At 37.6% G+C, this 23,497-nt stretch overlaps 1 protein-coding gene across 1 annotated transcript in view; it reads right to left on the bottom strand.

The window, feature by feature from the left end:
* fam189a1 (family with sequence similarity 189 member A1) overlaps positions 1 to 23,497 on the bottom strand; it is a 158,500-nt gene that overhangs the window by 20,978 nt on the left and 114,025 nt on the right. The window contains exons 3-4 of the mRNA XM_059354913.1: positions 13,693 to 13,803; positions 8,987 to 9,151 (exon numbers count right to left, since the gene is read on the bottom strand). Of these exons, the coding sequence (XP_059210896.1) occupies positions 8,987 to 9,151; positions 13,693 to 13,803 (276 nt within the window). The remainder of the gene's footprint in view (positions 1 to 8,986; positions 9,152 to 13,692; positions 13,804 to 23,497) is intronic.

Genomic DNA, 23,497 nt, shown 5'->3' with positions numbered 1-23,497 from the left:
AGGATCCCCCAAAATTTGATGAATTGAAGTAAACAGATGCAGGTTTAACAACTATAACAACTCATTCATAATATTTTTAACGTTCTTTTACATTTGTTAAATTGTATTATTATTATTATTATTATTATGGTCACTTCTTAAAATATTTTATTGGATTTTCTGTATATGGTGTTCTTTTCACTTTGCCTTGTTCTCAATGATTCACAATCTTTGCATATGTAGTGTATGATATTATATTTTGTGAAGTGTCTTGCAGCTGTGGTGTGATTTTAAAAAGGCACTATATAAATAAAATAAATAAATAATACAATGTGAATATTTAGCTGTGAGCTGGACGTTGTGGCTGGGGAGTGGGGGCGCCTGGAATGCCCTGCTTAACCTGCTGCCCCCGCGACCCGGCCCCGGATAAGCGGACAAGAATGGATGAATGGATGGAAACACACCATTTACTTCAATTCATGAAGGATTTACTGTGTTATTGGATCCTCCGTTCACTCGGGAGGCATGCGAGTCAAACAAAGTTTTCTTCAACAAATCAATGTAACACAGGGAGAGAAATTGATAAACAAATGGTCACAAACGGAGGTTCAGCCTAGGTGTTTATAGCAGGCGGCGACTTTTGCCAACCGGATCCCGTGACTCACTTCGATACCCTTTGAAGTTTGTGCTATAAAATGGATCCGCTGCCAGCCCTGCAACTGTTTTTCAAACATGTTTGATATCCAGTAACTAGTTGCCAAAAGATCACGTCTGTGTGAGCCGAGACTTAAAGCAGAGAGGATGCCAGTTGGAACCGGAGAAGTTGAAACTGTGCGGTGCCAACTATGAAATACAACAAATGCATGTTTTTCTTGGAAACTAACAGTTTTGGAGCACGTTTTGTGTCGGAGGAGAACTGAGCACAAGTCAGTCTGACATTTGAAACATGACAAATCACAAATCACACCTAATTTAAACTAAGTGTTAATTAAAGGAGTTTACATGGTTTAAAGTTTTGATGTTTGGAGTCTAAAGAACTTCTCATTTATTACATAAAGCAGAGATAAATTATGTTAAATGTCCAAGAGTTAGAGGTTAACACCACTGTTTTTATCCCCATTTACTTAAAATTACCTTCACTTTAATTCACCGCTGAACAGATTAGAAGAAAAGATTACATTTTTTATCATTTGAAATTCAATCCCGATTCCAAATAAAGTTGTGACACTATAAAAACACTCATTATGAATTTGATGCATTCTGGTTTTATTCATGTTTTGCCCCAACTTTCCTGGTACTAGGCTTGTACTGTATTTGTATTGAATTGTTGGTAACACAACAAGGGTACATTAACTAGAAGTAGAAGTGATTTGCATGAACAAACAGTTAATTAATGTGTCTACTAATTATCAATAAACAGTGTTCATGTTAACTAGGGCAACAATTTTCCACATGATTCTACTGAAACGATTACAAGAATTAACTAATGTTTATTTAATATAATAATTAACAAATGACTCCTGTTTATTATGGTTTACATGTTTATAAAGGTACTAATATTTGTACATTGTTGAATATGTTAATAAACATGTACGTCAGAAAGTTCAACCCAGGTCATTAAGATAAAATATTTTTGTTTTTTTAAATGTTTATTAAAGGGTTTGCTTGTTCCTGTACCCTAAGTTATAGACTAACCTATACAATATGGTGATCTTGTTATTATTGTGCATGTTATAAAAGCATGATTTCATCATAAATTGGCCATTTATTAATTAATGCTTGCTGTGACCCTTCTTGTAAAGGTGAAACATGGAACTTGTTAATAGAATCTTTATAAAGTATTGTAAATAATGTATAAATTAATACTTTATGAAGACATATAGTAAATGGTTTATAGATGGATTAATTGCCTGTTAATTAAGTGTTAGTTAGTGATTATTATAGTGAATGCACCCTCTACCCTTTAGTGTTACCGTCTTGGGAAATTGACTAAAGGTAAAATATGTGAAGGTACATTGAAGAAGAGTTATGCCACTCTTTAATAACCAGGCAGCAATAAGAACAAAAGTGATCGATCCCAGAAAACAGAACGTGTGGTTCAGTAGGAGCACAATCACATAACTCTGATCTTAATAAAATAGTCAATAGTAAAAGCAGTTTGCTGTAATGAATTACCCAAACAAGTCGATTTTTAGACCACTTTGGAAAACTTTACGCCTTCAGCTAAAAATCCATGTTATGCTTTAACCCTTTGTTGCACAATATATAAACACCTTCTAATGCACAACATGGGTCAAAAATAACCCGCATTAATTCCCCATGTTATTTCATGCTGGCTGTGTGTTTGAATATCTTTTTTTTTCATTACAACAGATCATTATATCCATTTTTCCTTTCATACTTTATGAAGACAAATATTTTTTGTATTATTACATCAAGTTTACACACATGGTTCAAAATGACCTTGTGCATTAGAAGCGTAGTGATACAAAAAGTGATACAATAAATTAATAATTTGAGTATATGAGTAAACTATATTTGTCTTATTTTTAAGGTTTTACTTTAAAAGAGTTGTTAGAACCACCAGATTAACTTGGAAAATCACATATATTAACATTTGAGACTTATTAGAGCCACCAAATAATAATTTACATTGGAAAAACACCAATTAAACAGAATAGGATAGTTCATATTTGTGTTTTCTTTGTGAGGTTTTAAATTGGTGAAAACATATAAACACCTTCTAATGCACAACATGGGTCAAAAATGACCTTGTGCAAAATGTTTTTTATTCAAAAACTAAGAAATGAAAACAAAAAATGAGGACGTATGATGATCAAAAACAAGCTATTTGAGGAAAACCTGCAATACTGAATGATATAATTAATTTATTGCAAAGATATAGAATATAAAAACTTAGTCGGGTCACTTTAGACCCATGTTGTGCATCAAAGGGTTAAATAAAAGTCGACATTTACGTCAAACATGTGACTGAAAAAAAACTGGTTTGATCATTTCATCCCACAAAAACGGTTGAAGACAACTATTGCCTCCACGCATGAGTTGCACCTGGAAAGTGACACCTGCTGCCTCGTCTGACCACGTCCTTATGGAGACAGATTGCGCGGCACTCTGAGCCTCACAGGGGGCTTAATTGGGTTTTCACATCACTGATACTCAACTGTTGCCTCTCGGACCGTGAACATCTTGTCCACACACAAACTACACACACGCCTGCACGATCTGCTCCCTCTGAAGTATGACAGGCTCGCAGTAGCAAAGGGCAGCACCCTGCTTTTCTCCAGCCAGCGAAGAGTTTCTGGTGATAGTCTTGACCTCGGCTGTCTGTTGCACCCCCGAGCAGCTCTTTACAGCTTCTGGCAGAAAACCCAGCACTTCCCCCAGGAAGCCCTGCAGCGATTTCAGGGACGTCGGTCCAGACTGCTGGAAAAGCCCTTCAGAGATTTTCTAACCTCCAATGACAGGGAGCAGCAGATGTTGAAGCTCTGTGATGCCATTTCTAATAAATGCACACACTCTGGAGTCAAGGAAAAGCTTTTCTAATACCCTCACGAGTTCATCTCCGGCCTGCAGAGCTTAAATTATCCTATCACAGAACATGCAAACACTCTTTTCTGGAGCTGGAGAGATTGTGCTCTGCAGTGGATAGCACCGTGTCTGAAAACTGAACCACAACTCATCCATTGATGCACTAATCAAAAGAAATATTTCTTATGAAAGGCTAATACTTTCTTAAAGGTTGGGACCCATCCTCTCTGACTCCGGTTTACAGTTTAATCAGTCTTTCTGGGCTGTTACACACTGTCCAACCTCACAACTACAGCCAACAGAGACAGACTCGATCCTCATGTTAAGTTGAACGTTTTGAATACGCAGCAAAGACTAATGCTGCATTCGATTGCACTCGGAACTCGGAAAGATCCGACCTCCGAGTCGGAAAAGTGCAATAGAACGGCCTTTGAACTCGGGATTCCGACTCGGGAATTTGGGTAGGATCCAAGCAGCCCGAGTAGTGTGTGGCGCCACACACCGTGAGAGGTAAACAGTCACTTTATCTTCAACATTTTGTCTGTTATGGGTCGTTTAATTTAGCATTTGTGTTACTAAAAGTGTAGGATTACTTTGTAGTGGTATCTGCACTCCCACTCTGTTAATTAAAGAGTTTGTGTGAGGGTAGTAGGGACGAAAAAGCATTCCTATAACTGCAAATTATTTGGTTCTTAAGATAAAACAAACTCAGATTTAGAAGTGTTAGATAATTTATCTTGTTTTAAGAGTTAATTTCTTATTTTAAGTGTTCAACATGTTTATTTAATAATCTTAATTTAAGAAATCTTGTCAAGTGAAATTATCTGTCCATGCAGCAAGATCATTTCCCTCAGATTTAGTGTTTTTAATCTGTTTTAGACACACCTTTTTTGCAGTGGACAAGCATTTGAGCATGAAATATGTTAAGTTACAGCACTGTAAAACATTTAAAATTGCAGTTTCATCATATCTGGTTAAGTGCTCGGTCCTATATGTGGCCCTGTGGTAGTGTCCATGAAAAATTGTGGCCCCCTGCAGCATTTAAGTTGCCCATCCCTGATCTATGAACATGGGCTGATGTTGTCCGTGGTCATGCTTGTGGGAACAGTGAGGCAAAGGACAAAAATGAGCAGAAAATCCAATAAATTGGGGAAATTACCAATTCTCGAGGCGGAATAACCAGTAACATATTTTTCTTTATCAGATTCAACAAATTCAATTGCTGATTTTGAGAGAAAACAGTGCCAAACACATCACAAAACCTACAGGTGACTAATAGCAAGTCCACTGGTGAGAGGTCTGTGCACTGTGTGTCCCTGCAGGGAGAGAGTGGAGGTTTATTACAGTAAATACTTTCCCCAAGTCGAACTGCAAGCATCTTGTAACACAAGAAATATTTATGATGGCTTCATCTGAGCTAATTTTTGTGATGGCAAGGCATCTGCCGTGCAGATGTGAGCCGGTGCATTTCTGTGATTTCCCTTGTGACCACAATGTACATAATGACATAATAACTCCTGCCAGGCAAAGAAATCTAATAACACCTCTAAAGAAGTGTTTAACATGCCCGCTCACCAGATATTTAACCTCTACAGATACCTTGCCTCGAGCCAAACAGGTTAGTGAGTTCCACGGCAAGGTTACACATCCGCCCTCCTCACAGGAAATCACAAATTATCTCAGTACACCCTCCCACTGATGATTTACAGCCCCAGGCGTTATAATGAAAAGAAAAAATGGGCTAGAAATTAAATGTGTCTGCAAAGAGTGAATGGCACATATTACCTGCAGCGTGGAGAATGTTTTTTTTCTTAAATAAAACTTTTCAACAGAGAACTACTCCTGAGAAATGAATGTATAACAAACTTAAAAGTGGTTTAATACAAAGCATACAGAATGGATTACAATTCTAGATCCAACCCAATTGAAGTTGGTAAAGGAAATAAGAAACTTATTGGCCATTTTCACAAAATATTTTTGGATATGAATTCAAATGAAACTCATTCAATTACAACTCATTTAGCCGATTACCGATACCGATATTTTTTTCCAGCACAACTAATACCCACAATCAGGGCAAATTTGGCCAATTTCCCAATTGACATAATAAGTAAACATAACCTGTGTTCACTGGGAACATGTGAAAAATGCACCTCTACAGCAATCAAACCCAAATTGAATAAAACTACATGTACCTTACAGACTGCTGCTTAAATTCAATATATATATATATATATATATATATATATATATATATATATATATATATATATATATATATATATATATATATATATATACTGATATTACTGATTTCAGCTATTAAATCTATTACTGTTAAATGGTTAAAACCCGACCCTCCAACATACAATATGTGGACTTAGAAGGTCTGGGAAATCTCACATCACATGGAACAAATAATTTACTCCTTAAGGCTTCAAAAAGATATAATTGTTAACAGATGAGACCTGCCATGACCATACTAATGCAATAAAAGTCCCGTTATCTTTATTTTATTTTACTTTATTTCACTTCATTTAATTTTATTTATTTCCATTTACACATTTTATTATTTAATTACTTATTGTTTGTTTGTGTTACTTTTGTTTAACCATATAATTTATGCACATTTGACCTGATGCATATACTTCAATGCTGTATTAAGCAGATCACAAATGAAAAACAGCAGACCAAATGTGAATTTCTATATATATGTCTGTATAAGCTGCAAAAATTGAAACAAAATTTAAATAAAAAAGTGGTTTAATGTTCAGTGTACCTGCTTCCCTCCATCACCTAGTGACGGAGGGACTATATGGCAGCTGCATCATGAGTTCATTAGGATCAGCGACAGCCTAACAGCCACCTGAAATGGCTGCAGACTCTGGAGACTCGGGCACGACGGCCCGCTTAGACATAATTCAACACATCTGACTTCTTTGGCACTTAATAAAGGTTTACGGCACCAATTCCCATATCTGTTTTAATGAGTTATGATCAAAAAGACGAATGTGCTTGATCTTTCCTCTTTTCATAAGCGTGCTTCATCCTGAGAAGTCTTTTATTTGGTTATCAATGTTTTATAATCAATCAGGGTCATAAAATAAATGGATATGATTGTCGTTATCCAATAAAGGCACGGTAGCGCATACTGTATATCATTCCTGCAGACACTCCGAGTCAAGATAATCTACTGAGATCATGCACTCGCAAACTACAGCCAGCCCAGGCTGGATACACACTGCATACTAAGAGGTCTGCCTCGTGGGGAAAGACGAATGCTGTTGCCATTCTTCGCTTCCTTTCCAATTAATCTGAGACTGAACGCTTTCAGAGTTTTGTATTTCACGTCATTCGGGTGTTCTCACACGCGATGTGTGGGGGAACTTGGAAATATCAGTTCAGACTTGATGATTTTAGCAATTTAAAGACAATTGCTGTTCAAACACCTATTGACTGTTACTCGAGTGAATGTTATAGTTCTGTTAGAGAAGCGATAATGAGACTGGAGCTGAAGAGTCTGCAGCTGTGATAGTGGCTCTGTGAGGCTGTTTTTAAATGGATGTAAATACTTAAATGCTCACAACGAACATGCTTAACAGGTTTTATGTTTACCTTGTTAATCACCTTTATTTAGTGTGTTATGTTGTGCCTGAACTGGACCACAAAACAGGTGCAAGAACCCAAATGCAGCAGTATATTCACCTATATCTTGGTAATATATCCCACTTCAATAGTATTTCTGTGTGTATTTCATTACAAACAGTAGGACTACATACAGTGGTGGAAAAAGTATTCAGATCTCTTACTTCAGTAAAAGTACTAATACCACACTGTGAAATGACTCCACTACAAGTAAAAGTCCTGCATTCAAAAGACGGTGACATGTCAATTTAGAATCAGAATCACACTGCAAAAGTTTTAACAAGAAATCAAACCAACCTGTTAACCCTTTGATGCACAACATGGGTCTAAAGTGACCCGACAGCGTTTTTATGTTCTATATCTTTGCAATAAATTATTTTCATCATTCAGTATTCCAGGTTTTCCTCAATTAGTTTGTTTATGATCATCATACATCCTAATTTTATGGTTTCCTTTATTCATTTTTGAATAAAATCCCTTTTTGTGCAACTACTCTTCTAATGCACAACACGGGTCAAAAACGACTCATATCCACTTTTTAGCTAAGTAGCTTGCTAAGCTAACTACTTAGCTAACTTCTTGGCTAAGTATTTAGCTAAGTAGCTTGCTAAGCTAACTACTTAGCTAACTTCTTGGCTAAGTAGTTAGCTTAGTAGTTAGCTTAGCAAGTAGTCAGCTATGAAATAATACAAAAACCTTTTTTCTTCATAAAGTATGAGAGGCAAAATGGAAATAATGATCTTTTGTTATCAAAAGATACAGATTTTGTTATCACAAGATATTTGAAGAATACTTGGAATATTCAATCATAAAATAAGTTGAGATCAAAATAAAATAAAATTAAATTAAATAACATGGGAAATGAATGCAGGTAATTTTTGACCCGTGTTGTGCATTAGAAGGGGTGTCAATATGTTGTGCATCAAAGGGTTAATGAGACCATATTTGGAATTGAAACAAAGTGAAAATACTTTAAGATTAGATGTAATTCATCCTTAGGGGAAAATTTATGTCTGACTGAAATTTCACAGCAACCCAACTTATTTTAGATTAAGGTATTTCACAGAAAACACGAGTCGGCCTCCTGTTGGTGCAAGACGGAGAGTTAGTAGAATTCATCATCTGGGGACCATAAATGTTTTTATAAAATCCCTCCAACAGCTGTTGAGATAATTCAGTCTGGACCAAAGTTGTGGACTAACGCTGCCATCTGTAGAGCCATGCAGAGAGCTCGGCCAAAAATGGAGAAGTAAAATCTTGAACGGTAAATGTTTGCAGATAAAAATGAAGCAGCTTGATGTTAGGGCCAAATCCATTTGTTTCTACACATCTCCTCTTTCATCTCTGGGATTGCAAAAAAACAAAAACAAATAAGTAAATAAATAAATACACAAAATTCAATTTTTGCAAACCAGATTTAAATTAGATTAGATTTGTTGTTTGCTGTTAGAATAAAATTGATTTCCTGGAGTTGTTGTCTTTCAGTGTGGCCACTCAAATGAATTTAAAACAATCGTATGCAATGGTGACATCATTGTTTAAGCCTTCTACCATTCTCGTCAGAGGATGTGACAGAAAATGTTATACAGCGATGAAACACTTCCAAGTTGTGAAAAACAAGAGAATACATTTCCATTATTTTCATTTAAATTGGAAAACCACATATAGAAGACATTGTTACCATCGCTCCCAGCACATTTCTACACTTCTAAAGACTGGATTTCACAGATTTATTCAACTTACCTGCAGTTTGAACACAGTAGGATTTACACTTTACATACGAAAACGCCACCAGCACAGTACAAACACTCACCTTGAGACGGAGGCGTATGGTGTTGCAGTCCCTCAGTGGATTCAGCTTCAGCGTCTCTCCCAGGTTGTTGCAGCTCGAACTCTGATGCTGCATCTCGCAGCACACACACACACCGTCGCTGTCAAACTTGAGCTGGGGGGGAGGAGGGGAGAACACACATCCACACTCATGCATGCACGCCACATACACAAAGACATACACACACAGACACACATGCAGACGCGCACACAAGAGGACACACACAGAAAGATGCACAAATCAGACCTGAGCTTGGTGCTCTGATGGGTTATTCTAAAATGTGATGCAGTTGACCAACTACACTACAGGCCAAAAGTTTGGAAGCAACAGCAATTTTCTGTTTACAATGGCTTTCTTAACCCTCTGGGGTCTAAGCATATTTTCCCTTTATATACAACATAAAAAATGTTTACTATACCCATGTTTGGTATCCATTTTTTCAGCACAACTTCACCATGATCTGACTTTTTTTCCACTTTAACCTACTTTATTAACATATTGAGCCCAAAAATACATAAAAATAATGAAATCTGAAATAAAATTATACTATTTATTCCAATAAAAACCACAAATATGCTCAATGAACTGTTTCGGACCTGTTCATGTAAACGTAGGTTGCAAATATGAACATATAAAGATGAAATTCAAATATAATACAACTATATACAATAAATTTCCATAAAACATGTATATTTAGAGGAATAGTGTTAGCTGATCCAACCACTTTTTCCATTTTGTAAAGTTTTTCGTACTTTTACGTTTGAATAAATATTTTTGTACTATCAGATTTAAACTATCATATCTTTGGTTTTACATGACCGAGGAGCAGCAAACAAAAAGTTGATGAAAGTTTCAAGTCTGTTATTTGGAGTGAAGTTGACAACAGTGTCCTCAGTTTTTTTTTTATGGTGCTTTGAAAACTTTGCATGATCTGATCACGCCAGTGCGATCAAAGACCCCAGAGGATTAAAAGCCAGTATGGATTTTTTGGATTTTTGATGTGTGTACTGCATCATCAGACTTTACTTTTATTGAACTGAACCATTTTCCTCAATTTAGCTTTAGGTATACATTGATGTTACCAGACTATTGCTGAATAAATGTTAAGAAAAGAAAAGATGGGCTTAGTTTTATGGTTGAGCAGATTTGGAAGAATCATAACTTCAGTGCAAAAGTAAAAAACCAATCACAGTTTGCATTATTCACTTTTGCTCTTTGGCTTTTGAGAGTTTGGATACAAAAATCCCAATAAATCTCAACTGTGTTCATATCTCTGACAAACTACCACAGAAATGGCTAAAATTGAAGCAGCTGAGTAAAGAAACAAGAGTTCAGATTTATACATTAACCCTTTGATGCACAACATGGGTCAAAAATGGCCCTCATTCACCCATGTTATTTAATGCTTGCTGTGTGTTTCTGTGCTCTATCTTTTGATATCAACTTATTTTATGATTGAATATTCAAAGTATTCTTTAAATATCTGGCTATATCTTTTTTTATAACAACAGATCATTATTTCCATTTTGATTCTCATACTTTATGAAGAAAAAAAGTTTTTGTATTATTACAAAGCTAACTACTAGGCTAAGTAGCTTGCCAAGCTAACTACTTAGCCAAGAAGTTAGCTAAATAGTTAGCTTAGCAAGCTACTTAGCTAACTACTTAGCCAAGAAGTTAGCTAAGTAGTTAGCTTAGCAAGCTACTTAGCTAACTACTTAGCTAAGAAGTTAGCTAAGTAGTTAGCTTATATAGCTACTTAGCTAAATACTTAGCCAAGAAGTTAGCTAAGTAGTTAGCTTATCAAGCTAAAATAGATATGGGTCATTTTTGACCCATGTTGTGCATTAGAAGTTTTTTAATTATAGTAAAAATGTGTTCTAATAAGTGACTCTTTCACATCACATTTATTTTGTTGCAAAGTATAGCAATGAAACTGATCGTTTTTGTACAAACCTTTGGCCTGTAGTGTATATTTTAAGAGAGATATACGGAATATAAACTATATTGTGACTGAGCTACACATGGCTGAAGTGTACAACAAAAGAAGAGAGGCTGTGACAAATGTGGAGCTACCCAGGGAGGGATGGAGGTAGAGCATACCTCTGCTATGTGTCCCAGATTGAGAGAAAGCAGGACATGAACCCAACAAGTATGGGTTAATTACATTGGGGAGAGGAGACGAGGAACGCTAGCATTACAGTCACGACTGGGGGAGGGTCTCCGGGGAGCCACATAAAGCAGCGAAGTTGGTCGACTCGGCTGGTCCCACTTTTGTGAGGAGAAAAGCTGCTTCTAATGTGGAAACGGTCGGGTTAGTGGGCTGGGTGCTGGGTGAATCACAAGGGGCTTCTTCAGTCATGAAAGAGATACAAGACCCTGGCGCTATAAATTAAGCTTAAAAAAAAAATCTGCTTAAAAAATCAGCTTAGCATCTCATTATGAAAATGTGAGTGTTCGGTGTCCAACTGCTTCTGATCAGCAGCTGCACGCAGGAAAAGCTTAATACACTTGTTTTGAAGTGTGCTCTCTCGCTGAAAATGCCGAATGTAGAGAGAGCTTGTATCTTCCTGCCACCAGATTCACACAGGTGACGTCTGCTCAGGTTGTATAATGCCTTTTGAGGCTCTACCACATCTGAAAAAACAACCCAATTGATGTCATCTTGACTGTACTCGCTGTACAAAGTGCACACATCTGAAACAGAAAGCCTGATGAAATTGGGGTTATGAAGTTTGAAATACTGTAGCAATAACAAGGAAACAGGCCGTATTGGTTGCATTTTGGGAATGAAGGATCCAGGATTTTTGTAGAATATAGGAACTAATGTGACAATTTTAGGAACATCAGTTTCACAGACTGAACACTTAAATAGCCCTTATTTAAATTATTAGATCCCTACATTTTTCATAATCACAAATAACTGCATTCTGGATTTTTTCCATCTTCTGTTCATGTGAAGTGGGCCAAGACGGAGCAGCTGGGAGGCGGAACCAAAGAAAACACTATAGACCCCACACTGCGGAAACATATGCGCAAGATTCTGGTAATTTTAAATGCAGAAGAAGATATTTTTTGTCTTTTTTTGTCTGTATCCAGTTTCCTGTTTACATCTATGCTCAGTAAAGCTCTGTAAGGACTGTAGTGGAGTATAGCAGTGGCACCTTTATCATCAAAACCAAACAAAAGCATCCAAACCAAAAACTACACAATCGAACATGTTGCAGTATGAACATGATCCAAAATGGGGAAGAAATGAACATTATAGGCCACCAAGATTACAGGTTTTCCTGGCGTTATTATGCAGCTTTATGGAGTAATGTATGTAATGTAAACAGAAATCTGTCATGAGCTTTTGTCAGTTCGATCAAAGAAAAAATAGTTTGTGTTCAGGATGGTCAGGTTATTGCTCACAGGGATAAATTTAACATACATTTACCTCATTATTTGAGGCCTTGAGCACCTTTTATATGAACATTCACCTCTGTAATGTTGATTTAAGTATTTGATAGAGAAGCTTCAGATTTCTAGAGCTGTTTGTCCATACAGGACTTCTTACGGAGTATTCTGGCCCCTTTTGATGCATCTGTACGAGTTAAAGTGAGGATATCTCTGCCTCTGTTGATTAAACTCTTTCTTTGTAGTCTCCAAACTTTATGGCAAAGTGGTACTTAATCACTGCAGCACTCCATTAAAGTTGTTTATCTGCATTTTAGCTATTTTTTCATTCTGGCAAAGATGGATGTGATAATCAGCAGCCATTAGTCACTAATAGACAAATAGTTGACTTCACTTTTGATGTTGACTCAGTTCTGCAGCCTGCTCAGAGCAGAAGTGCCGCCTGTTAGCCCGCTCTGTGTCGACATTCATGAATTTAAATGTGGACTCATAAGCAGACAACAACCAACACATGCCTTTCATCTGATCATGTGATATGAAGCCATGTTAGGCTACTCAGAAACACTCATCTGATACTTCAGTGTTTCAGGAATATACGAATTACAGTCATGGAAAGAATTATTACACCATTGTTCTCTTCAATTTCTTGTTTGTTTTAATGCCTGGTACAACTAAAGGTGCATTTGTTTGGACAAATATAATAATGACAACAAAAATAGCTGATAAGAGTTTAATTTAAGAGCTGATATCTAGACATTTTCCATGGTTTTCTTGATAATAACCAAAATCATTATCAAGAAAACCATGGAAAATGTCTAGATATCAGCCTTTAAATTAAACTCTTACGTTGTTATCATTATATTTGTCCATATATGTACTTTTAGTTGTACCAGGCATTAAAATGAACAAAAAATTTAAGAAAACAAGGATGGTGTAATAATTTTTTCTATGACTGTATGTTAAAGGTGCACTTTAAGCCTTAATAGTGTTAAATAATTGTTCTTTTTCTTGTTTTTTATACTTTATTTCACTACATTTTGGCACCAGGAAGAGTAAGGTGGATTGCATCATGACTCGGAGAAAAGGGCGTGATTTTTTGATGCATATTTCATCAATCAGGTTCTGAAACTTGAGCCAAGAAAATGTATATAAAGAGCCGACTGCATCACTTTTTTCCCCCGTCAGAGAGATAGAGGAAAAGTTTTGTCTCAAAAGTTGAAACCCAGATGAAATGACTTGTAAACATCTTTTTGTCTGGAGTGTATGAGTTGAGGTCCAGTTGGTCTCACCAGCTGACAGTCCTCCAGAGAGTTGACCAGCTGAGCGTTCTGGCAGGAGAGGATGGAGCCGGCCAGGTTGAGCATCACACACACAGCTGACAGCAGCATGAAGAACGTGATCTGTGACGGAGAGAGAGGAAAGAAGGACGACATAATAAGTCACAATGTTGCTGCTCGCTAATGCTACCTATACATCAGAAGACTTCGAAAAGATTTGGAAAAGACTCCCGGAAACTATCAGCTCACAGCTGCTCACATCTAAAGACAAGTGTTTAGAGTTTTTAGTCTCACACTGAGATTTTAGACAGACTGTGAATCTTGCAGGGAAACTATTTACAAGACTACAACTAGATTCTTTTAGCATTTTTTTCCTAGCATGCAATTTTTTTCCCATCATGCTCTCAGTAGAAACTTACTAAATGGAGGAGAAGCAGTTTTTGGCTCCAGCTGCTCTAGTGTGTGCAGTGGTTTGTGTTAAAAAACAAAAAAAACAACAACAAAAAGGAGAAGACGCCACAAAATGCCCCCTCACAAAGCTGGAAAAGGGTTTCTGTTTTTCTGACATGAAAAGTTGACTATTTTACAGTAAAACCAGATATAAGGAAGAATAAAGGAAAGGAACATTTTGAAATGAATTCATGATATACATTTATGTCCTATTTAATTATAATTTGTTTAATTGAATAATTATATTTATCAGCTCTATCAACTTACATTTAGTTAATCACACATTCATCATCGATTATTTATTACTTATTTATGTATACATTTATTTATGAATTTCAACTGGGTCTCCTTACTGTTCTCTTTACTAAGAAACATCTAAATATATGACATCACTATATTTTTTATTTAGGACTGAGCTTACTAGCATTACTGTGATGTTCCTTTTTCCTGTGGAAGTGGTTTAACACGGATTCAACACTTCTACCTTGGGGCAGTGTACTTTCCCAATAGCTCGTCACTCACAGCAATTTCGACAGAGGGGGAAAATTAGCACTGATGTCAAGAGAAATCAATAACCTGTTTCTCCTCCAGAGTCTGAGGTGAGAGAAATCATAATCACAGAGAAGAAGGTGAGCTAATCATGCGTGAAGGCACTAGGGAGGGGGGGATATGTCCCCCCAGATTCATAGTGATCCTGATCCGTCCCCCCCACTTTCTGCAACAAACATCACCGGTAAAACAGAGGATTAATGTTCAGTTAGTAAGACTAATTTATATTGCAGGACACAGAGTCCAGCGGCTAATGGTGCGTTCAAGGTCCACACGAATGTTAGAATTTTCGACGTTGTTCCGAGCTTTAAGTTCCGACTTTTAGTATTAATATAACACATCATAAGGCGTTACGGTCAGAAAGTGTTAGACCCGCCTCCAAAATAAAAGCAAACACATGTAGCTTTCAAAATAAGAGCACATGGATGTGTTAGCAGAGTCCACCACATAATTTACAAGAAGACTGTCAAAATATGACGCCTTAAATAAAACATATAAGAACCCTTATTATCCTTTACAATAACTCATAAAAAATATTCAATGATTAAGATGGAATAGTTGCATTAGAATGTGATAGAGGCACCAAATTTAGGCTTTTAGGGCAAAAATGTTCTCCGGGGGAGCAAGCTCCTGGACCCCCAGACTTTGATTCAAAATAAAACACATTTTGGTTAAGGCATAGAGTGGAAAAATAACTCATCGAGTTAAAATCATTTGGTGAGCTTCGTCCCCCCCAGTTCAAAAATCAAATCAGCGCCCCTGGATCTAATCCTGTCTTCGACATCTGGACAGTTGTGTTGTAGCTGATGTCTTTCAGTCAGTACAAAACACATCCAGACACTGTAACACAAGTCTCAACAGAGCTAATATTTCTCTACGCTGCAACCTGATAGAGCTGGCAGTTTAGTTCTAATGTGCTGCCTTTTCCTCAGGGTAAAGGCTCTCTTTTATTCCCTGGCTGACAGCCTCGTGGATATCTATCCCGTTAGCAGAAATATGTCCACCATTTCTGGTACCTTAAATTACAGGTCAAGCGGAACGAAGAGCTTTAAAATTGACAACCAGCCCTCTCTTTCCAGGAAAAAGACACCAGCGTTTTCTTCACCGACTCTTGGTTTTTGTGGGGACATGATGACTGACTTTCACAAGCCCATAAATGATGAATTTAATTAAAAAGCACAATCATAGCCTATTTTGGTTTTATAAAGGAGAAAAAAGGGAGGAGAAAAAAAAGCCCTGGAACAGTGTTGGTGGAGGACATAAAGGGCAAGAGCAGGAGGAGTTCGACTGCTATAAACGTTGTTGAGAACACACATACACAGATGGAGAGGAGGAGAGAAGGAGACCAGGGGGTGGGGAGGGGAAGGAACCGGAGGTGGCATGTAATAAACAGATGGAGCGATAAGTTTAAGTGCTTTTCACCATGCCAGAAAATTGAAAGATTGAGAGGCTGATGGGCGAGCCTGAGGAGCACCTTATTTTGGATGGAATATCAGAAGAAAATAAGTGATGGGAAATGAGAACATTGAAAACAAAAGGAAAGAGACATTCATTAATACACAGAGAGGAGAAGAGAAGACAGACTCTGAGTCCCATGCTTCAATCTGATTAATTAGCATTCGAATGTCTAAATCTCTGGTTGATCAGCTGCAGGAGAATTAAATTAAAAAGTCTCTGGGAAGAGCACTGGTGGGTTTTTTCTTACAGAGGTCACATGGCGCAGTTTTGTGGCTTGAGGCTCCTAAAAGACTGCAGACTGTTTTTGGGGACCGAGTGAGACTTTTTTTTCTTTCTTTTCTTTTTTTTTTTTAACGTTTTGACTTTGGCTCTGTTTTATTCAAGTGCTCCAGAGAGAGTGACAGCGAGAAAGCCTGCCAGGGCCCTGAAATCAAAGTAGCCTAATGGAATTCACCCATCATTAATTTTATTATTTACATCTGTGCTTTTCCTGCTTTGCAAAGTGAAAACGTCTGCTGGCCCATGATGGATGACATTTTGAAAAACGTCATCCAAAATGAGATTTTTAACTGGCACGACTTTACATGAAATCACCCTGTTTTCTCAAACTGAATCACAGAATGAGGACCGCGATCGCCAGGAAACCAGTCAAATCTGCTGACCTCGTGTGTTATTTCCTCTGGCAGATGCATTTGGTCCCAGTTCACATTCAGACGGAAATCAAGTTGGTCAATCACAAGAGTTCATCTCATCTCCGTTTGATAAGATAACTGACGTCCGGCGCAACTCATAAAGCTCAGATCCAACTGTCAAACTCGCTCAGATTCAAATCAATCATGTTGATGTGACATGAAAGTATTGAATCTTGAATATTATTTACCCTCTATGGTACGGTGTTGCCCTCAGGCAATATACCCATTTTTGGCCTGTCAAATTTCTATAATGCATGTTTTTGAGTGATGCGATACTTTGAAAAAAGAGGGAAGAGTTTAGGGAACCACTAGCAACTTAATAGGCTTCTCCAAAGGAAACAGCTTTGCCATTTTGCACCACAAAAAATCACTTAAAATGTCATTTCCTGGCCCTTTTCCATCAGGGAAAAAATATATTCCTACTGATAGGTGAGTAAACCTTCATTTTTTAGTCCAAGTATTCAGTATAAGTACAGTACAAATTATTATTTTTATAGTATTAGGTCATTTAATTTTCAATCAAATTTGGATAAATGGGTCATTTTTGTGTGTAAACTTGATGTAATAATACAAAAACTATGCTTCTTCATAAAGTATGACAGGAAAAATGGATAATGATCTGTTGTAATAAAAAAAACATATTCAAATAGTTCTTGGACTATTCAATCATAAAATATATTGATTAAAAAAAATAGAGCAAAGAAACACACAGCAGCATTAAATAACATGGGAAATGCAGGTCATTTTTGACCCATGTTGTGCATTAGAAGGGGTGTCAATATGTTGTGCATCAAAGGGTTAATTACGTACACCTGATCAACTGCTTGTTAATGCAAATATCTAATCAGCCAATCACATGGCAGCAACTCAATGCATTTAGTCACGTAGACATGGTGAAGACGAGCTGCTGGAGTTCAAACGGAGCATCAGAATGAGGAAGAAAGGCGATTTAAGTGTCTTTGAACGAGGCGTGGTTATTGGTGCCGGACGAGTATTTCACAAACTGCTGGACTTCTATTGGAATTTTAATACTCAGCCATCTCTGGGGTTTACAGAGAATGGTCCGAAAAATAGGAAATATCCAGTGAGCGACAGTTCTCTGAGTGAAAATGCCTTGTTGATGCCAGAGGTCACAGGAGAATGGCCAGACTGGTTGGAGATGATAGAAAGGAAACAGTAATTCAAATAACCACTTGTTACAACCAAGGTGTGCAGAAGAGCATCTCTGAATGCACAACACATCCAACATTGAAGCAGAAGACCACACTGCCACTTTATTAGGTACACCTGATAGCTAATAAAGTGGCCGGTGAGTGTATAGTTTACATAAAAGCTTACAGTTTTAGCATAATTCTGCCATAAAACAGTGGATCAAATGCTGCTGGCTGAAATGAAGGCAAATATGAAAAAGATATTGCTCCGTACAGTATGTCACAAACATTACGGACTCCCTTTAGTCAAGGAAATTTAATTTGCATGTGAAAACAGAAGCACAGTAGGAAATACCTCGTCACCTTGACAGAACATTAGCTTAGATTAGATGCTGCTGTAAGTAACAGATGTGACTGATTTTCTCTACACTGTTTTTGAGTTTCTCACTCAGACTGATGGGATCTGCCTGTTGCTGAGGGAAAACCTAACAGAGATGTGCCCATTTAAATAAATGAACAGTGTTTCTCTTCATTCAAAGTGATGAGTGCTTTTGAAACTCCCCAAGATTTATGAGAAACAACAAGTAGAGCGATGGGGCAATATTTCCACGAGTGGGAACCTCTAATGTGTCAGCAAAGGCAGAGAGGAAAAAGACTGCTATGGTAACAATGGATTAAAAAATGCAATATTTAAACTGCATTCATTTGTAAGAGATTAAGGATTCTCATGATGGATTTTGGGGAATACTGACTCCAAACAGAAACTCCAAAGGGCAAAAGTTCAGGGAGAAATATGCTTGTTCGCTGTCTAGCAGAGAGGTAAATAAGAGGATTGATGCCACTTTATCCGTTTAATATAAGGCCAGCAGGTGAACCGACGTCTTTACATGCAGGTATTTGTTTGGATTTAACAAACAAGTGATAACATTTTAATTTGTGAGCTTTAGAGGAGCGTTTTGTAATCTTTGGACGGAGCCATGGGAGCCGTTTCCTCTCTGCTTCCAGTCTGTGTTCGGTTAAGACAACCACCTGCTGACTGGAGCTTCTATAAGACACGAGGGTGGCATCAATCGTCTCATCCCACTGCTGCCAGAAATATCCAAAAAGTTGTCTTTCCGCCTTCATTCATGGTGATGACGAGTGTTTCTGAAACTTCCTGAGATTTATGAGAAGCAGAAATATTACAATGCAAGGATGTCTTCACACCAGTGGATTTTTTTGCTGATTCTTTTCTTTCAGAGGCTCGAGAGAGATCAATTTTAAGGCTACAGAGAAGATACTGATATCATATGAAACTAGAAGATCTGAGGAACCCACCACTGGTCCCAACCACAGTGGTTTCTCAGCAGTTTAGAGAACAGAAGTGCTCATCATCCAATAACCGAAAATACAGAAATCTCCAAAATACCTGAAGTTTTTGTAACCAAATCCCAGCATGGATTTTTCTACGTTGTTACAAAGGTCTTTTGAATTATTATTTTTTGATTGATTGAGAATTTATTTGAACATTTATTTGTGTTCAAAAGGAGTGGGAAGAAGCCAAAGCTTATTAAATCCCACCCCTTCTCCCTATGTTAATTTACAATATTCAGTTATATAACAACAATAATATTTATATATATGTATGTATAACACATAGTAATGTTGTACGTAAACTTGTTATTACCATTATTAACATACATAACTTGTTATTAACTTACAAACTCATAAGTACACATCTTTGTCGTCTTGGTGTATTGTTGTAATATTCTGGAGGGTTTTTGACCAATTTTATCCATTCTTGAATTAAAGAAAATTGCATTATTGCACCAAATGTGTGCAACAAAAAAACAACCCTAAAATGTTCTAAATACGTTAACTTAATTGATTAATTAATCAATCAATCTTTTTTGTTAGATATTTATGACCAGATCTTCATATCCCCAGCTTTCAGATGATGTACACCTCTTCTATGTGGCATTTATTGTTGACCTAGTATCTCCCCCTAAAAATCCACTGCCCACAACCACTAATTCTCAATGGAAGGGGGCAGAATAATAATAAGGGGGTTTGTATTGTTCACACAAGTTTCTACTGCAAATTTGAATCCTAAATGCGAAAATGAGTTTGGTATTGCACAGAAATATCATAAATGCTGCTTCGGCAACATCCAGGGAGAGAGACACTCTCATCATTATGTCCACACCGGCTCAGTATTGATGTGACAGTCGTAGTAAGTAACTATTCCAGAGTGATGTTGTGCAGAAGAGAACAACAAGCTGAAAGCATCTTCATCAGTTCACATGGGAGTGCAGGAGCATTTAACTTTAATGGTGCTACGACAATAACCTAATGCACGGAGCAGTGACAGTAAAAGCTCTGTCTCTGACACACGGGCCATAACTTGTATTTTAATGAAACCTCTGTGGGGTTTGCATCGCTGCCGGCTGAACCGGTCGGATAAAACGCTGCTCCTCAAACAATAACCAGCTGCAGTTCCAACTGAGGAGGAAACAAATCTCTCTTTATCAAAGCTCCAGTGACTGCTGCCACAATATCACGCCGCTTTAAAAGGATATATCTGTTGTGCAAATTTGCATAAACGTCATAGAAATCGGAGTCAAATCTTCCAATTACTTTTTATTGTAATCTGCAATAGAAACCATGAAACAACCGAGATGATGCCTCTACTGCCCTGCTGATTCAGACGCTGACTGGATTGTGTGTTTTTAATGGAACAATGGTGGAAAAAGTCCCCCACGAAATCCTTTTGATACCCAAACAGTGTCTGTCTCTGCAGGCCGGTGTGACCCAGGTGTCACCTGTGTGTCCCCCACGGTTTCTCTCTGCTGAGCTGATTGTCACGCCTGGCCCCACACCAATGCCTTCTCATTACCATGTAGGATCACATAGCACCATTTAGCAGCTAGTCATTAATTACTGCTGCGCTGCCCTCTGCATGTCAAAGAGGTAAATGCACACACACACACACACAGGAGAAGCCACGCACACGTTCGCTATAACAGCCGCAGCAGATTTACGCTGCGTGTCATCATCACATCGTTTAGCGATCACTGCGGAGGACAATACACGCCACAATATAATCACCATTCATCTCCATGACACACACTCATAGATTACGATATAAGACCCAAGGTTCAGGTGTATCACTGTAATTCTCCATAACTGTCACTGAGGTGGAAATAATTTGGCTTCAGCTTTGCCTCCTCCCTTCATCCTTCATCCAGCCGCATGGACGATGCTTTATTGCAGCAAAATTATTCATTTTAATATATAGAAAGGAAAGAAACAAGACTATGTCACAAGTATAGTTGAATTGGATTTTGCAATTTTATGGGCATGTGTTACATAACATTACATAACATGTCATTTGGCTAACGCTTTGTCCAAAGCAACTTACAATAAGTGCATTTAACCTGATGCTACAAGTCTTAGACCACAGGAATCAAGTAAGTACATAACTTCTAAGAGCCAACTGTAATTGCTACAGGAGTGCTATATGTTAAAGAAGAAGAGCATTTTTATTTTTTTATGGGTTTTTTTAGGTCTTTTAAGTGACCATGACTTAACCGAGGTATTGTTGGAAGAGATAGGTCTTCAGCCTGCGGTAGAAGATGTCCAGGCTGTCATCATTTGGTTGCCAAGACAGAGAAAAGTCTGGAAGAGGTTTTGAGGCAAGTTGACCCACGCAGGGTGGGGTTGCCAGCTGTTTGGCTGATGCAGATTGGAGAGGACGGGCAGGGGTGTAGAGTTTGACAAGGCCCTGGATGTAAGTAGGACCTGAACCATTAGCAGCAGAGTACGCCAGAGCTAGAGTCTTGAAGCGTATCTGCGCAGCCACTGGTAACCAGTGGAGGGTTACCGGGAATAGTGTACAGGAATAATGTTTGTGTCTAGATGTCTATAGGCGTGTTTCACTGAGTACTTTTTGAGTACTTTTGGAAAGTGGCTGAGTGTTTTGGCTCCGCCCACTAGTTAGTTCCCCTCAGCCTCTGTTCCCATACAGGTACTTTTGAAGCGGCTAACCAACGGAGTTCGAAAGTGACATAAAAAATTCTATGACACTCACGTGATTATTCAGCAACAGTTTTGACTGTGATGTCAGTGACACGACGCTGACAACAGACCAACGCAGCCAAACAGTCGAGACATCAACATCATCTTCTTTGGTGTCTTGTTCTAGATTCTGTCTTCTTGGTCTGCTCTGCTGATTTCTTTTTAAAAATGGCGCTGTTACGTTCAGGCTTACCCGAGGCAGGTACTTTCTGAGCTGCTACCTGAGTCACTAGATGGTGAAGTTGGACGATTCTTGGGCGGATCCTCTCTCCCAAGTCACACCCATAGCAGCTCACGAGAGGAAAAAGTACCTAATGGACCTTATGATGTGAATATTTTGGACACTAGTTGTTAGTATGCTTTTTTCTCAGTAACACAAACTACTACTTGGACTATTTTATTGCATAATATGTTTGTATATGTGTTTCGACTCTTCTTAACATTACTTAGTTGGTTATCTAAGTAACAGTTTTTACAGTGAATGCTGCATGTGCATTGGTGCATTTAGTCACGCAGGCATCTGTTTCAAAGAGAACGGCAGAGCAAATGAAGGAGGCATTCACACCTGAGCTGTTTGGTCCTCTTGAAACAAACTCTGGTGCAATTTGTCAGATACGTTTGGTTTTTACTGCTCAAATAAACTGTGGTCTAGAAAAAAGAAAAGTACCAGAGTTCGGTTCGCTGCAGGTGAGAATGCAGTCCAAACCAAATGAAGGAAGCAAACCAAAAAGCAGCACATTCTGGGTTGAATCTGGGTAGAATTTTGATAATCGTGCACAGATGTGGTCTAATGATGAAATAAAGGCTCTTCAATCGCCCAGCGGATCAATGCTGCATGAAAGTGAAAAAACTCTGCCAACAATTCATCAAAGTCTGCTCTCTCCCTCACATACTCTGTCCAATCCTTATTGGCCTCATAAGGACAGAGCTTTTACTTCACCCATTTCATTTCAAAGGTAATTATTAGGGCCTAAGCACTGAGCGGTGCTAAAGTACTATTGTTCCTCTAAGGTTTGTTATATTGTTAAGGCTAAGAATGAATAGAAGAATAAACTTGGTAACACTTTACAATAACCATCATTTATAAATGGTAAACACATAGTTTATTAATGTTCAATCATCATTTATAAACCGTATATAGGCCATTTAGAATGGTAAATACATAATTTATTAATGTTTAACTAACTAAATCGTTTATAAATGGCTAATAAATGGTATATTAATGTAAGTTTATAGTTTATTTACCATCAACAAACATGTTAATGTGTTAATGATTTTGAAATGATTCATATACCTTTAAGAAATTGGTTGAAAACATTTAACAATTAAATATGTATAGCACTTTGTAAATGGTTAATAATTGGTCTATAGACCATCTATAAACATCACTTAGTTGGTTATTGTAAAGTGTTACCAGTACTTTTACTTAAGTAAGAGATCGGAATAGTTTTTTTCACCATT

Source organism: Centropristis striata, chromosome 2 (genome assembly GCF_030273125.1).
Source record: "Centropristis striata isolate RG_2023a ecotype Rhode Island chromosome 2, C.striata_1.0, whole genome shotgun sequence".
NCBI lineage: Eukaryota > Metazoa > Chordata > Actinopteri > Perciformes > Serranidae > Centropristis > Centropristis striata.
Note: the sequence above shows the minus strand (reverse complement) of the source record. Positions and strands in the feature narration are given on the sequence as shown.